Below are 14,797 nucleotides of genomic sequence, written 5' to 3'. Positions count from 1 at the left end.
ATCAGCTCCTCTATCACCTGCAGAGTCAGCTGGACAGCCTGCAGAGCACTAAAACACACACATTTAAAGTGATAACAAAAGCAAAGAATATTTTTTGAAATGCCCGTCAAGCTAGCTAAGCAAGCTAGCTAAGCTAGCTAGCTTGACCACCTGGGCTAACTTGGACTTACGTGTTCTCTGTTTCTTCCTCAGGGGATGATGTCCTTTCTTCCTTCAGAGGATGTTGTAAATTCAGAAATTTCAAAAGTTGATCCTCCTTGGACGATGTTGTAAATTTGGAAATTCGCAAGTTGAAATCGACACGAAACGTATTTTGTGATCCAAGCGGTTGAAATCGAGAGCATTAAGACAAATTAAACCACTTACAAACATGCATTCATCACATTCCCTCCAGTGTTGCATACGCCTACCTCAGGCTGGGTAAGAAACCCACTTCTCACCGTCCTCAGTCGGTGTCTTTAACCACTGGTCCACCTTCAACACTGGTTGACGCAACGAACCAGAGAGACAAAACAGATCAAACTGGATAAACTTCACCTTTGTCAACCTGCAGACTGAAACATGTTGACACTAAAACATATTCACATTAAAGCATGTGCATACAGACAAACAAAATCCAATTCTTCTCTGTAAAACTCACCTCCTCTTCTGGAGTCCTGAGAACAAAAGCTGATAGAGAAACTGTTCCACAGTCTAAAGGTTGTGGGATCAAAACTCCTTAAGCACAGTTTTTCTTTTTTACTACTGACATCTGAAAACCCCTTAAACCATACAGAAAGCCATTCATAACCCTGAACAGGAAAGAAAGGATTGGCTCAAATAAAAAGCCAGAACAAAAAGTGTTTTATGAAAGACCTTAAATGAAAGAAATAACCAATCAAAACCCTTTCATACTGTAGATTTCAATACCTCTATTTATCCATTAAATAACCTGAAACCTATCTATCGTTAACGCCCACAAATGTGGAGCAATCCCCTGAATTTGCAGGCTAATCAAAATATTAAAGTACTCTCAGAGAATCCTGCTCCTCAATCTAAAGGTTGTGAGTTTGGATCCCACTTGTAATTTTTGTGGTTTCCTTCTGTCAACCCTTAGATGGATGTTTCATTAAGGTGTCTCTTATTGTTAAAATCAATCAGTCTGTATCATAAAGACACAAAGCTATTGACAGGGTAAAACTCCTCTGCAGCTCTGCTACATTTCAGCTGGGATACGAGTCACTTCCACAAGTTAGGAAAGTTGATAAAATAAAGGTTGATAAAATAAAAGGGTTTTCACAATATGACAGAAGGAAAAGGCAAAAATCAGCAGTGGAATTTGAACCCACAGCCCTCAGACTGTGGAGCAGCTTCTCTAACATCTGAGCTCTCAGGACTCTGTCAACCATAATGGCTGTCACAGAGAAGAATTAGACTTTGTCATTTTGTGAGCATGAACATGTTTCAGTGTGAACAGGTTTCAGTCTCAAAACTATTATTCTGCTGTTTGATGAAGGTGAAGTTTCTGCAGCTTTAGTCTGATCTTCTTTATCTCTCAGCTTCAATGTGCTGGAGATGGAGCAGTGGTTAAGGATTCTGATCATCAATGTAGAGATGCAGGTTCAAAGCCATTCGACAAGATTTCACATCGATTTTAATTTGCTAATTTCCAACTTTACAACATCAACGAGGAGAAGTATATCAGAGAGAAGGAAACAGAGAACAGCAAGACCTGGTGGTCGAGCCAGCTAGCTTGAGGGGCATTTAAAAAAAAAAATGTTTTAATGTATTTGTCAACAAAATGCAAATAACGTTCATTCATGGATACTTACAGAAAGCTTAGCAAAGTCTCTCTGCCTGTTTATTCAACTTTAACTAGGCTATTTGTAGAAGCCCTATTTGATTTGGTGTGATATATTTTTTTAATTATTATTGAAACAGGTTGTAAAAAGTTTACAATGCCTAAGTAATAACTCACAATGTCATTCGGCCAATCACATGCAGGCGTGCACGTCAATTAATGTCATGGAAACAGAACGATGACCCACTGAGCCTATATAAGGGCTGCAGACCATTCTGATTTCTCACTTTGCATTTTGACTTGGGCTTCATGCAAAAACAAATCTGTGGAAAGCAAACCGCTGGAGATAACCTACTGCAAACTGATCCTTTGGAAAAACAAAAGAACAACAAAGAACAACACAACTACTGAATCACTGACACTGTGGTCAAAGAAAGAGCTTGGTAATGGACTCTGGTGATGGTCGTATGCCTATAGTACCTGAGGAGCACCTGCAGGAGTTTCTGAGGGGATGCGCCCATGGGTTGCAGATAGTTGCAGGTAAGACAACTTTTATATTTTTTTAATATAGCCTACTTATCTCTGATTCATTGATTTATTCCATAAAAATAGCCAATCTTTATCAGTAGTTGTAGAAATCGGTGTCACTTTTAGAATTTGAAGGTGGACAGCCATTAACGTTAGGCCTGATGGAAAAACACAGGTTGAAACAGACTTTTACTTGACAATTTCTCCTGTAAAATAATGATTTGCTAGACAGCATGTCTTAAATATCGCGGGACACGTGTGGAATTTATCAACAATTAGTGTATGGATTCGATATCTTAGTTTGAGGGCAACACATCTTACAAAATATACATCGAATTAGCTGAAAAAAGATGGCGACCGGGCCAAAATTCATAAAATGCCAAAAAAGTATATAGTTGAGCACCATGGAGACGATGGAACTATTAGGATCGAACGTCGGGAGGTCAAGACGCACAGGTGTAATCAAACCAGGGCACGTTAATGTGTGTGGTTGGAACGCGGAGTTCGTTTGTTTAGTTTCAAAGTTTATCAAATTATATTAACTTCTTTTATCATAACATGTATCCACGTTTTTTTCGAGCTCTGTGTCTGGCAGTTGAATTGTGTAGCTCTCCGTGCTCAAAAGCGCATAACGCGAGATTCTTTACTCTCCCAACAATTACAAAGCGATGTTCTTGTAGCCTACACCTTATGATTAACGATTATTATTATTACAAGTGATTATTATTACCATTTGTATTATTATTGTAGCTGTTATGTGCTCTCTATTCAGCAACTCTGATAAATCGACCAGAAAACATGTTTATATGTCCAGTTTAGTTTCCAAACTTTTATTTTTGGGGGTTTTTATGAGTTACACTCTTCAGCTACATATCTGAATACAATTGTAATATCAAGTCAACAGTATTTTTTATTTTGACAGATCAACAGTTCGGCTAGTTTTTCAATGTGACCAAGAATAGTAAATAATGATTATTTTTACATGAATGCATCATCTGTTCAAAATAACTGAGGCAAAACTGCAGAATATTTGGCATTACTGTTAAAAAGGGTATAGCCTTTTGTCTGTTGGTGGCTTTATGACACATGTAATGCAGTCATAGTATAAGTATGTATGCTGTTATTATTTTAACTTTAATTGTTGCTAATTTAATCAAAATATTTAATGTTATGAGAAATCCTAATTATTTGAAGTCACATTAGACATTTTAGTTAAACATGAAGTTTTACATTTGATCTCTGTTCCCCATCAGGCCATGTAGACAACATCCTACGTCCTGCAGAACCTGGCCTCCCTGAAGAGGAAGGTGAGTATGAGGAAGGTGAGTATAACATTGGTCACCGTTTTCCCCCTCTCGGAGAAGATGACCATCAACTTGAGGACACCGACGAGGAGGAGGATGATGAAGACACCGATGATGAGGACGATTGGTCTGACTGGTCTGAAGATTCTGGGTATGGCTCCATGTCTGAAGAGGACGAGGATGCAGAGGAAGAGGAGCAAGAGGACATTGACGAGGATGTTGATTATAATGATGATAACGACATCCTACCTTACTCCCCTCTCATCCAGCACTTCCCACCTCCAAAATGTTGGCATCAATGTCTACCAGTGTGTCCTTCCTTTCCCACTGGTGCTCCATTCTGGTTCTGCCCATTTGGTAGTCTGCAGCAGGAGCTTCCTGCGCTGCAAGTGAGACAACCTGAAGATGGTCTTCCCTCAGCCTCTCAAAGGTCAGAAGAGTCTGCACCTTCAACCTCAGGCCTCGGCTCCTCCACAAAGAGAAGCAGGGAAGAGAGCGACACCTTGCAGGTAAGTACGAAGAGGCTGAAGTGGAATTGTGAGGACAGCCACGATGAGTCACCGCCCTCGACTTTAGGTCTCGGCCCCTACATATACAGAAGCAGGGAAGACAGCTACGAGGAGTCTGCACCCTCGACTTCAGGCCTCGGCTCCTCCGCAAAGAGAAACAGGGAAGAGAGCGACACCTTGCAGGTAAGTACAAAGAGGCTGAAGTGGAATTGTGAGGACAGCCACGATGAGTCACCACCCTCGACTTCAGGCCTCGGCCCCTCCACATACAGAAGAAGGGAAGACAGCTCCAGGGAGTCTGCACCCTCGACTTCAGGCCTCGGCCCCTCCACATACAGAAGAAGGGAAGACAGCTCCAGGGAGTCTGCACCCTCGACTTCAGGCCTTGGCCCCTCCACATACAGAAGAAGGGAAGACAGCTCCAGGGAGTCTGCACCCTCGACTTCAGGCCTCGGCTCCTCCGCAAAGAGAAACAGGGAAGAGAGCGACACCTTGCAGGTAAGTACAAAGAGGCTGAAGTGGAATTGTGAGGACAGCCACGATGAGTCACCACCCTCGACTTCAGGCCTCGGCCCCTCCACATACAGAAGAAGGGAAGACAGCTCCAGGGAGTCTGCACCCTCGACTTCAGGCCTCGGCCCCTCCACATACAGAAGAAGGGAAGACAGCTCCAGGGAGTCTGCACCCTCGACTTCAGGCCTTGGCCCCTCCACATACAGAAGAAGGGAAGACAGCTCCAGGGAGTCTGCACCCTCGACTTCAGGCCTCGGCCCCTCCACATACAGAAGAAGGGAAGACAGCTCCAGGGAGTCTGCACCCTCGACTTCAGGCCTCGGCTCCTCCGCAAAGAGAAACAGGGAAGAGAGCGACACCTTGCAGGTAAGTACAAAGAGGCTGAAGTGGAATTGTGAGGACAGCCACGATGAGTCACCACCCTCGACTTCAGGCCTCGGCCCCTCCACATACAGAAGAAGGGAAGACAGCTCCAGGGAGTCTGCACCCTCGACTTCAGGCCTCGGCCCCTCCACATACAGAAGAAGGGAAGACAGCTCCAGGGAGTCTGCACCCTCGACTTCAGGCCTCGGCCCCTCCACATACAGAAGAAGGGAAGACAGCTCCAGGGAGTCTGCACCCTCGACTTCAGGCCTTGGTCCCTCCCCATTCAGGAGATACTGGATGGGTCCTTTTGATTACATGAGAAGAACTGAAGACAGCGACTCTGATTAGGACAGAGTTTGGGACTGTTTGCTGCAGGATTGGAAAACCTTTGCGTCTGGCTGGGTAGATAAATCCCTTGGTAGCGTCTTGCACCAGTGCCTATTTGTACATATCTGGAAGCAGGATTGTCCCTTTGTAATCTTGAAGGCTGGCAAAGACTTAGATAGCCTTCCCATGTTTCTGGCGTGGTTGGCTATGACTCAGGTAGCATCTTGCACCAGGGTTATTTATATATATATATACTTTTAAAACTAAGCTATAGATGCCTATACCAGAGGTAGGTTAACAATTAATGACAGTAATCTCAGATGGCTGCCACCATGCTTGACTGAGAGCTTGGGCTTGAGACAATCTGACAAAAATCAACCCAATCCTTGGAAATATCTTCCCTGAACTGCTAATCTGGGGTAACACCAATATATTGTATCCTATTGTCCAAATATATTGGATTTTAATGATTGGACCAGTGCAAATACCAAGGCTGAATACCATCCTGTGATTCCTAAGGCCTACTTCCTTCCACAGCAAAGAGTGAAACCATGCCACCCAAGGCTATGAAAAGTGATTAAGACTGTAATCACCACTGCACAGGTACATGACCTCCTTGAACAGTAGAAGACCTTTTACAAGGACTTACTTACTCCAACAGCAGGAGGGCTTTGTTCAAATGCTCATGGACTCCTTCAACAAAAGACCAGAGATGGGGTCTCAAAGGAGCTATGTGACCTCAAATCGAGTCTGCAATATACCCAAATTCAAGTGGATGACAATCATTTTTGACAACTTGTCAATTCAATGTAAAGAGCTGAACAATGGCATCTATTTATAAATTCAAGGAATCTCTGTGAGTGAGTGTGTCCCCCCACATGCGCAGTACAACAGCGGGGGCGGGGAGTTGCTACATCCCTACAAGGTTCATTGATGTCATTCTTCACCTGTGTGCCAGAAACGGATCATCTGCCAAAAACTGAACTGCAACATGTGTTACAGGTTGGGGCTCTCCAGCACGTTGTTTTGTTGTCAGCTGTTGCGCATATTTCTCCGGCTGTTCTGCACGCTGCTCAGCTGGGTTCCCTGCTTCCCTGACTCTCTATATGAGCCGCAGCTGAACTGCGTCTGATTGAACCGCGCTGCAACATGTGTTACAGGTTGAGTTTTATAAAAAATTACAAAAAACACACATTCACAAGGGACTTTACCTATGCCATACTGTATGGTAAAACCGCCTGTGACGCCACAGTACAAGTTCTACTATGAAATGTTTAGTTAAAGTAAAAGAGAGGCATTATCAGCACAATATAGGCTACTTCAAAGTACATTTTTTCAACTCTAATATAATGCTGGATATTTAATTCATCATATTTTAATTGTGATATTTTGTGAGTAGAATCTGAATCTGCAACATTCTCTGTCAGGTAAATGTAGCAGTACAATGTTTTCTGTTTTCTTCTGAAGTACAAGTGCACAGTAAGTAAGTAGTATAGGCCTACTGTTGCATATAAGTGCTTTGGGGTTCTTCTGTAAGTTATTTTGGGGTAAAATGGTTCTGGAGAAAGCTGCAAGCAGCAATACAGGTGGCCAAGCCATCAGTACATTCCAAACAGGCAAGTTTTGAACAGGCACTGCACTAGTCAGAACAATCAGCTCAAGCCTTAACAACATGAATGGTAAAGCTGATTACCTGTAACAATCTGAGGAGAAGATCAGGAAAATCATCTAAAAAAAAAAACTTGACATGTCCATCACTCTGGTAAATCACCTGGCCAAGGAGAAAAACCAAGGCCAATAGTGGTTAAGTTTCTCAGATGTAAGGACAGGCTTGCTCTATTGGAGAAAACAAAGTTCTCTAAAGGCACAAACACCTTTGTTGATGAAGACTTCTCAGAATATGTTCAACAGAAATGCAAGGAATTGATCCCAGCCATGAAAGATGCCAGAAAAAGAGGGGACATTGCTTAAGGATATGCAGTCTCTGTTAATGCTTTTTAAAAGCAGCTGGAGTCATGACCGAAAGAACGAGATCCAGGGTACAAGCGGCCGAAATGGGTTTCCTCAGGAGGGTGGCTGGCGTCTCCCTTAGAGATAGGGTGAGAAGCTCAGTCATCCGTGAGGAGCTCGGAGTAGAGCCGCTGCTCCTTCGCGTCGAAAGGAGCCAGTTGAGGTGGTTCGGGCATCTGGTAAGGATGCCCCCTGGGCGCCTCCCTAGGGAGGTTTTCCAGGCACGTCCAGCTGGGAGGAGGCCTCGGGGAAGACCCAGGACTAGGTGGAGGGATTATATCTCCAACCTGGCCTGGGAACGCCTCGGGATCCCCCAGTCAGAGCTGGTTAATGTGGCTCGGGAAAGGGAAGTTTGGGGTCCCCTGCTGGAGCTGCTACCCCTGCGACCCGTTACCGGATAAGCGGAAGAAGATGGATGGATGGATGGAAAAGCAGCTGAAGACTCGCCTGTTCAAACTGGGTTTGTCTCATGTTTGTAATTTTGTGTTTGTAATTTTTTTTGAATTTTTATTTCCATTGGTATTTAATTTCTTTTCTTCTTGTTAATTTGTCTGTTATTGGGTCTTATTTTTCAACATTTTTTCTCATGTGAAGCACTTTGTGACTGTCTGTAAAACAGGATATATCAAATAAACCTATTATTATTTGATTGCATTTATGTAGCACTGTCATTCTCACACTAATGGCAGCAAGCTACCATGCAAAGCACTGGCCTGACCATTGGGAGCAATGTGGGGTTCAGCGTTTTGCCCACGGGCACTTGTTGTTCTTTGGCTTTTTAAATGTAGCTGTAGATGCCTATACCAGAGGTAAGTTAACAATTCATGACAGTAATCTCACTTATTAAATAGTTAAGGCATTATAAATCTTACTCACTCTGTTATACTGTTATGTATTTTTCTAGGTGTTTACTCTGGACCGGATGAGAAGGATGGATGACTACAGGACCAGGATGACTACAGAACCAGCATGAGAGCAGACCAGATGAGAAGGATGGACAACTACAGGACCAGGATGACTACAGAACCAGCATGAGAGCAGACCAGATGAGAAGGACGGATGACTACAGGACCAGGATGACTACAGAACCAGCATGAGAGCAGACCAGATGAGAAGGATGGACAACTACAGGACCAGGATGACTACAGAACCAGCATGAGAGCAGACCAGATGAGAAGGATGGACAACTACAGGACCAGGATGACTACAGAACCAGCATGAGAGCGGTGGTCGCCTTTCTTTCAGTCGGCTAAGTAAGTAATCCCCTCACTAAAGCCGCCTACACATGATCCGCAGCAAAACTGCGAGGTAGGGCGCAGAGAGGCAAAGCGCAGCACAGGAACATTCTGGAATTGGTTGTGCCTTGAAAGGTCAGCAGCAACGAGGTCGCATGGCGGCAATTCCGAGCAGTGCGCGACGCCAAGGATAGCGCTGCGCCTAGTTGGCACCGCTCTCTCCATAGGAAAACAATGGAACGGCCGGCGCAGAGCAGTTTTGCCGCAGATCATGTGTTGGCGGCTTTAGACTACAAAAGTACCATAGGGACATAAAGTGGCAATAAGTTACCTCTACACATGTGGATTATATTAATTACAGAAACCTTCTTGAATATTATTCCATTCATTGTTTATCATTCTATCATTGGAGGCCAAATTCAACAAAACACCTACCAACAATGCAATATTGCATAGCTGTGTTCAACATTACTCACTTGTTTGCCTGTTTTAACAGGGCAGGATTCCTCTGTGATTTTGGCACTCGTCGGGCAGCTGAGAATGGACTTGAACCAGCCAATCATCTCAGGCAGACCCTGCACCACAGCAGACCACTGGACCCTACTTGCTTCCAGGCACCAATTACTGTCTGAAGACCCAGTGAGGACTTTGGAGCCCCTGCCCGACCAGCACAGAGGAAGTTGTTACCATCTGCTTCTTCTTCTTCTGGGCTGGTGGGTTTGGGAAGCTCCTCACATACACAGGAAGCTGTCACCACAGACACAGAGACTGAATTAAAATATTCTAAAAGTTAGTTTGTGAATTTAAATACAGTATGTTAGTGTATACTGTTTATCTGTTAACTAATGCAATACATGTAAGAAAACTTTCTAAATGTTTCTTTTTACATATATAAACAATAGTGTAATTCTTATGTCATTCAGAAATAAATATAGTGCAAATTGTGATTAAGTGTGTTCTGATTTTCAATTGACTCGAAAGCATTACTGTGTTACTTTTAACTGTGTTGCATCATTATTGTTATTTTGAATAATTTGGTATGTATGCAATACGTATTATACTGTATACAATACTCATAATACTACATGTTGATATAAATTAAGTCGGTGAAGCTACATTCTAAAACATTCTAAACTAAACTAAAGCATCTTTGACAAACTTACAGTTTACATTTTGGAAAGTACAATCATAATATCTATATTCAATATCAGACATAATCCCATTGTCTTAAAATTAGTCAGTCTAGACTTTAAAGGTTTTTCACAATTAGGCAAAAACATTTTCACAGATGGCAGGCTACATTTAAGTTTTCTACTGCACTGAGTCAGCATCTTGTGGAGTTCTTCAAATATTCTCAAGATAGAATCTGAAGTGCCTCAACTTGCATGCACGACACGAAAAAAGATGGTGCTTCACTAATCCATCCATAAGAAATTAGCTATGCAGTGCATAAGGTGAAAACAAGAGTGTGAGTGTTTCTATTCCTAAATAACATCGAAAACCTATACAGAGAGAAAAGCTCTTAAAGGAACAGTGAAAGCTTGGGGCCACTACAGATGCCTCAGGAGAGCTGGCATTATTGCTGTACAAGAGGAAGATATGAAAGGCATTTTAAGAGCTATGATATGAACAATGAGATAGGAGGAAAATCATGTCTAAATATACTCTCACAGGAAAGCAGTCTAAATGCCTAGCTGGTTGGTATTTATGTTATTTTTCAACCTCAGCACGTACTGTGCATACAGCACAAAACAGTCCAACCATTGCTCAACACTTAACTAATCATGCCATCTTATAATTAGTATCTCACATGTCCAGGCCATTTGGTTTTGACCAGGATGGTCGTGACCTCAGATGCCCAGGATGTCTAGTTCTCACAGGGGACGAATCCCCCTTTAGATATTTACGAGCCATCCCTTTTAGCATACTACACAATCAGCCCTGTTGACTGACAGCTGTGGGCTACTTATCATCTCCTGTTACACACTAAACAACCTGTGGGGCGCGCTCATTTAGGAAGCAGGGACAGTGGTTTCAAGGCTCATGGGAAATGTGGTTCTTGACATAAGACAGTTAGCGTGTCGCCACAGTAACCCGTAATATAAGGAGCCCCCAAAGTGTTCAATATTAAATAATTGCATAAGTAAATTTGAAATAAATAATAATAAATAAATAAATACATAAATAAATAAATAAAGTGAACTTTTTAAATGATGCAATGAACAAAATTTAAATTAAAACTTAACCAAATATTATGAAATGTTGTTTTATAGTTGTATGAAATTTCAATACAGTCCCCACTTAGTCAAAAAATTCTATGAAAGTAAATTAAAAATAATGCAGAAAGAATATTATAGAAAGTGTATCTATAAGATTTCATCTTAATTAAATTTATGATGCGTTTCTATATGTTCCCATTCATCATTCTATTTTATTGTGTTCCAAATGCACAGGGAGGCATATACATTTCAGCATGCAGTCAGTCCTTAATGTGAATAAAATGTTTTGCTTTTTGTTGTGTACAAATGACAAATATCCAGCAGGTGGAGCTGTTTAGTAATTTTTAATTTACTAATCACTAATCTACATCATTTACAGCTTCTTTTGACTGATTTACAAAAAAATATTCAAATCAATAAGTAATGTAGATATAAAATGTGGCTAAAATACACACAGAAATGCTTTATGGTGTTACACGACAACTATATTATAGCAGGGTAAACATACAGAAGCCAGTGCCAACATGTCTGGCTTGTAATGAATCACTTTTAACAGAAGATGATGCTGTTTTCTTCAGTAATGTAAGGTGAAGGAACAACCCAGACGACAAAACAAATTTGCAGTGGCCGAATAAGTTCTCAGATTCTTTATATGTCAAGTACCCGTAGCAATACTCCATTACTAGTAATACAGGTTCTGTTCTGATCTCAAAGTACAATTGCATAAGTATTGATTAAAAATGTACCTAAATTATGAAAAGTAAAAATGATAAAGATATAATATGGCTTTATGGTCAGTAATATATAATTGGATTAATGTTACTGGTGCATTGATGTGCAAACACAATTTTAAAGTTTTGGGAGAGCTAGTTTTAATAACGTCATACTGTTGTGTAGTTTAATACATAACAGGTGCGTCAAACTCAATTTAGTTGTTGGGCAACATACAGCCCAATTCTATCTCAAGTAGGCCGGACCAGAAAAACCAACATAACGTATTAATAACAACTCTTTCTTTTAGTGTAAAAGGGTATAAGTACATAGTTAACAGTCTATTTACAAAACAGATGATGAACAGCCTGAGATATCTTAATAAAGATAAGTGCAATATGTCTTCGTTTTCAACTGTAGTCTGACAATGGTGGCGAATTATATTCCTTGAGCACTGAAAGGTGCTGTGAACACACCAAACACACTGGGTCCCATTTACCTCTGTGAAGAAATGTGAACTGGTCAATCATTTTTGGAAAACCAGACACTTTGTGTCTGCTTTTTTTCTTTTTGACATAGACATGTTCCCCTAACGGCTCCTGCGTGCTGTCCTTATTAGGTGTGTGTGTGTGTGTGTGTGTGTGTGTGTGTGTGTGTGTTCTGTAAGAGAGAGCATCATGTAACTGATGCTCCCAGCCAGGCCATGCTAGACTGTACAATTTGAATGCGGGCCAGTAGCCACATGACAGTAAATCTGCTGGGACCAATAGTGCCAGCATTAATGAGTGCTGCATACCATTGATGGGGTGGTGTTGGACCAGGTTGGAATAATACCATCATGGGAGCACATCGATGTAATTTAGAACCAGCTACTGAACACAACTAATTGAGTTGTTTTACAAGTGTTAGACATGTCTTAAATGTGACGTAAGGACATTGACATGAAAAAAAAAATGCTGTTAATGAATTATACTGTACATTTCACAATTTGTGTATTTCAAAGTCATATATGGATGCATCATAAACATCATAAATGACTTTGTTTAGCTGTAAAGCATTTGGACTTTGATTTGAAGTGTTTATTGACTGGTATTCAGAGTCTGTATTGTGTGCAAAGCAGTGGAGCATGAAAAGTGGGACACTCTCTTTCTCCGAACCTATGTGTCATGCTATATGTGTCACTTATATAGCATATACCACTTTGCTCACGACACAAGCTTAGAGTTACCACTCACTCACATGCCTAGCATAGGCTAATCTAGATACATCACATCTAGAAACTAACATGTAAGGCACTGGCGCTCTGGGTGTGATTATTCTAGGATCATGGTCTCCAGTTGTGTTTTCTTTGCACCACGATGGATGTCTTGCAGGTTTAACTGTTGTGCTCACCGACCATAAATTCTCACTTATACTCATCATAGGCACCACTGCATAAATCATACTTAGATGTCTCTGATCACAGGTGTACATATACACACACTTATGTAACTATATCTTTGTTTACAGTATTTCAATCTTTAGTGAAACAAATATTTGTTTATACATTATTTTCAAATGTAGTAAGTGTTTTTGGGAAATATTTAGGAGGTGTGACAACCTATATCTACTATGTAAACATTCATCAAGTATCCCATTTGGAATTTGCACTCAATGTAATATAAGATTGGGCCTCAAATACCTTCAGTGCATTGCCAAAATGGGGCTACATGTTAATTAAATAACTTCCCCCCGAAGTAACAAAAAGATTATAACATATTTTTGTTCCTCGAAAGATCTTTGGATTGCTGATTTACTTTTGTAGTACCCCAAAGGTGTGTCAAAAATTATCCATAGTCAATTCCTATGTAAATTTAGGGATCTTTCTTCCTGATCAGGCACTTTTGTCAGGTATATGAAGTAGTGGGTCACATCTCAACTGTGAATTGCATCACCACTTACACACATTACTTTACACAGAAAGACAGTTTTACCTACATTTAAGTGATATTTATATTTATAACTTCAGAAAAATATTACCATATTGATAGCTTTTTTCAAAGCATTTACACGTCAATTACAATTACAGTAGGCTATGTAAAAAAGTACTGACTTTAATAATCAAATTACCCTACATTATATAGTAGCTAGTAAACGGTTGCTAGCTATAACATTACTGCAGCTGTGGATGAACCTTTGCCATGAATAAATATACTTTTGTAGCTAAGTATAGTATAACCTGCAGTCTATGAGCAGGACTGACTAAACCTGCAATAACTGGTTAGCAAAAAGTTGTTTATTCACACATCCAGCAGTTAATTTCAATTCAATTCAATTTTATTTATAGTATCAAATCATAACAAGAGATATCTCGAGACACTTTACAGATAGAGTAGGTCTAGACCAAACTCTGTAGTTTACGAAGCCCCAACTATTACAGTGGTTGCCTCAAGAGCAAGCATTAGCAGTAGCTATTGCGACAGTGGCGAGGAAAAACTCCCTTTTTTTGTTAGGAAGAAACCTCGGACAGACCCAGACTCTTGGTAGGCGGTGTCTGACGGCACCAGTTGGGGGAGTGGTGAATGGTGGCAATAATAGTCATAATAAAGATAGTGAAGCAGTGATCACAATGGTAGTCATAGTAGTTCATGTCATAGTAGGGCACAGCAGGGCGTTACGGGGTGTAGTGTGGCACAGCAGCCTGGGTGGACGCGGTTGGACGCGGCAGGACGCAGTCGGACACTGCGGGGAAACGCAGAGCGTAGCAGGGTGTAGTAAGTCCATAGCGTCAGCTGCACCCAGGACCCCGGTGTAGGTGCCACCCAATTCCAAGGCGATGTTCTGGGTGAAGAAGAAGCAAAGGGACTCCGGGGAGAAAACTCCCCAGAGCTAGGTTAGTAACAGGCATTTCTGGGACTAAGATGCACACAAAAGGAGACAAGTGAAAAGAGTTAAGGAGCAACATTATCATTCATTTGGAGTCGTGTTTCTGTCCACCTGATGAATTTAAGTCCAACATTTGCTCTCCTTTTGGCTCTGTTTTCAGTCTCTAACAACTCCTGAGGGAAATATCTGGCTATTTAGCTACTAAATGCTCCATGTTCACCAGCTAGTCAAACTTTCTGTCTGCAGTATGCTGCTGCGCAGTGTACTATTCAGTGGGTGTTTACAGCTTTTTGGCTGACAACAGCTGCCTGCTGTGGCCGATACTGTCGCTATGAGAGCTGTGAGATTGAACCAAAACAGTGAAGTCGCTGGTCAGACAGCTAAACCGTGAGCTGAAGTCACTGTAAAGCTCCATAAAGCAGAGGGGAGC

The 14,797-nt window shown here is 41.4% G+C and overlaps 2 protein-coding genes across 4 annotated transcripts in view; one reads left to right on the top strand and one right to left on the bottom strand.

The window, feature by feature from the left end:
- The window catches only part of si:ch211-234p6.5 (pleckstrin homology domain-containing family A member 4), a 75,517-nt gene that overhangs the window by 16,824 nt on the left and 43,896 nt on the right, over nt 1-14,797 (bottom strand). The window lies entirely within an intron of this gene.
- Nucleotides 2,022-5,562, top strand: LOC116061033 (mating-type protein A-alpha Z4-like). 3 transcript variants are annotated; one of them, XM_035997320.1, is made up of 4 exons: nt 2,022-2,320; nt 3,562-4,188; nt 4,438-4,503; nt 4,687-5,562. In XM_035997320.1, exons 1-4 carry the CDS (start codon nt 2,227-2,229, stop codon nt 5,346-5,348), a joined length of 1,449 nt encoding a protein of 482 aa, XP_035853213.1. In that variant the 5' UTR covers nt 2,022-2,226; the 3' UTR covers nt 5,349-5,562. The 3 variants fall into 3 exon arrangements, with proteins under 3 accessions (XP_035853213.1, XP_035853214.1, XP_031170745.2); XM_035997321.1 differs by having other exon boundaries at nt 4,438-4,818; nt 5,068-5,562; XM_031314885.2 differs by having other exon boundaries at nt 4,438-5,562.

This window comes from Sander lucioperca, chromosome 22 (genome assembly GCF_008315115.2).
Source record: "Sander lucioperca isolate FBNREF2018 chromosome 22, SLUC_FBN_1.2, whole genome shotgun sequence".
NCBI classification, from domain to species: domain Eukaryota; kingdom Metazoa; phylum Chordata; class Actinopteri; order Perciformes; family Percidae; genus Sander; species Sander lucioperca.
Note: the sequence above shows the minus strand (reverse complement) of the source record. Positions and strands in the feature narration are given on the sequence as shown.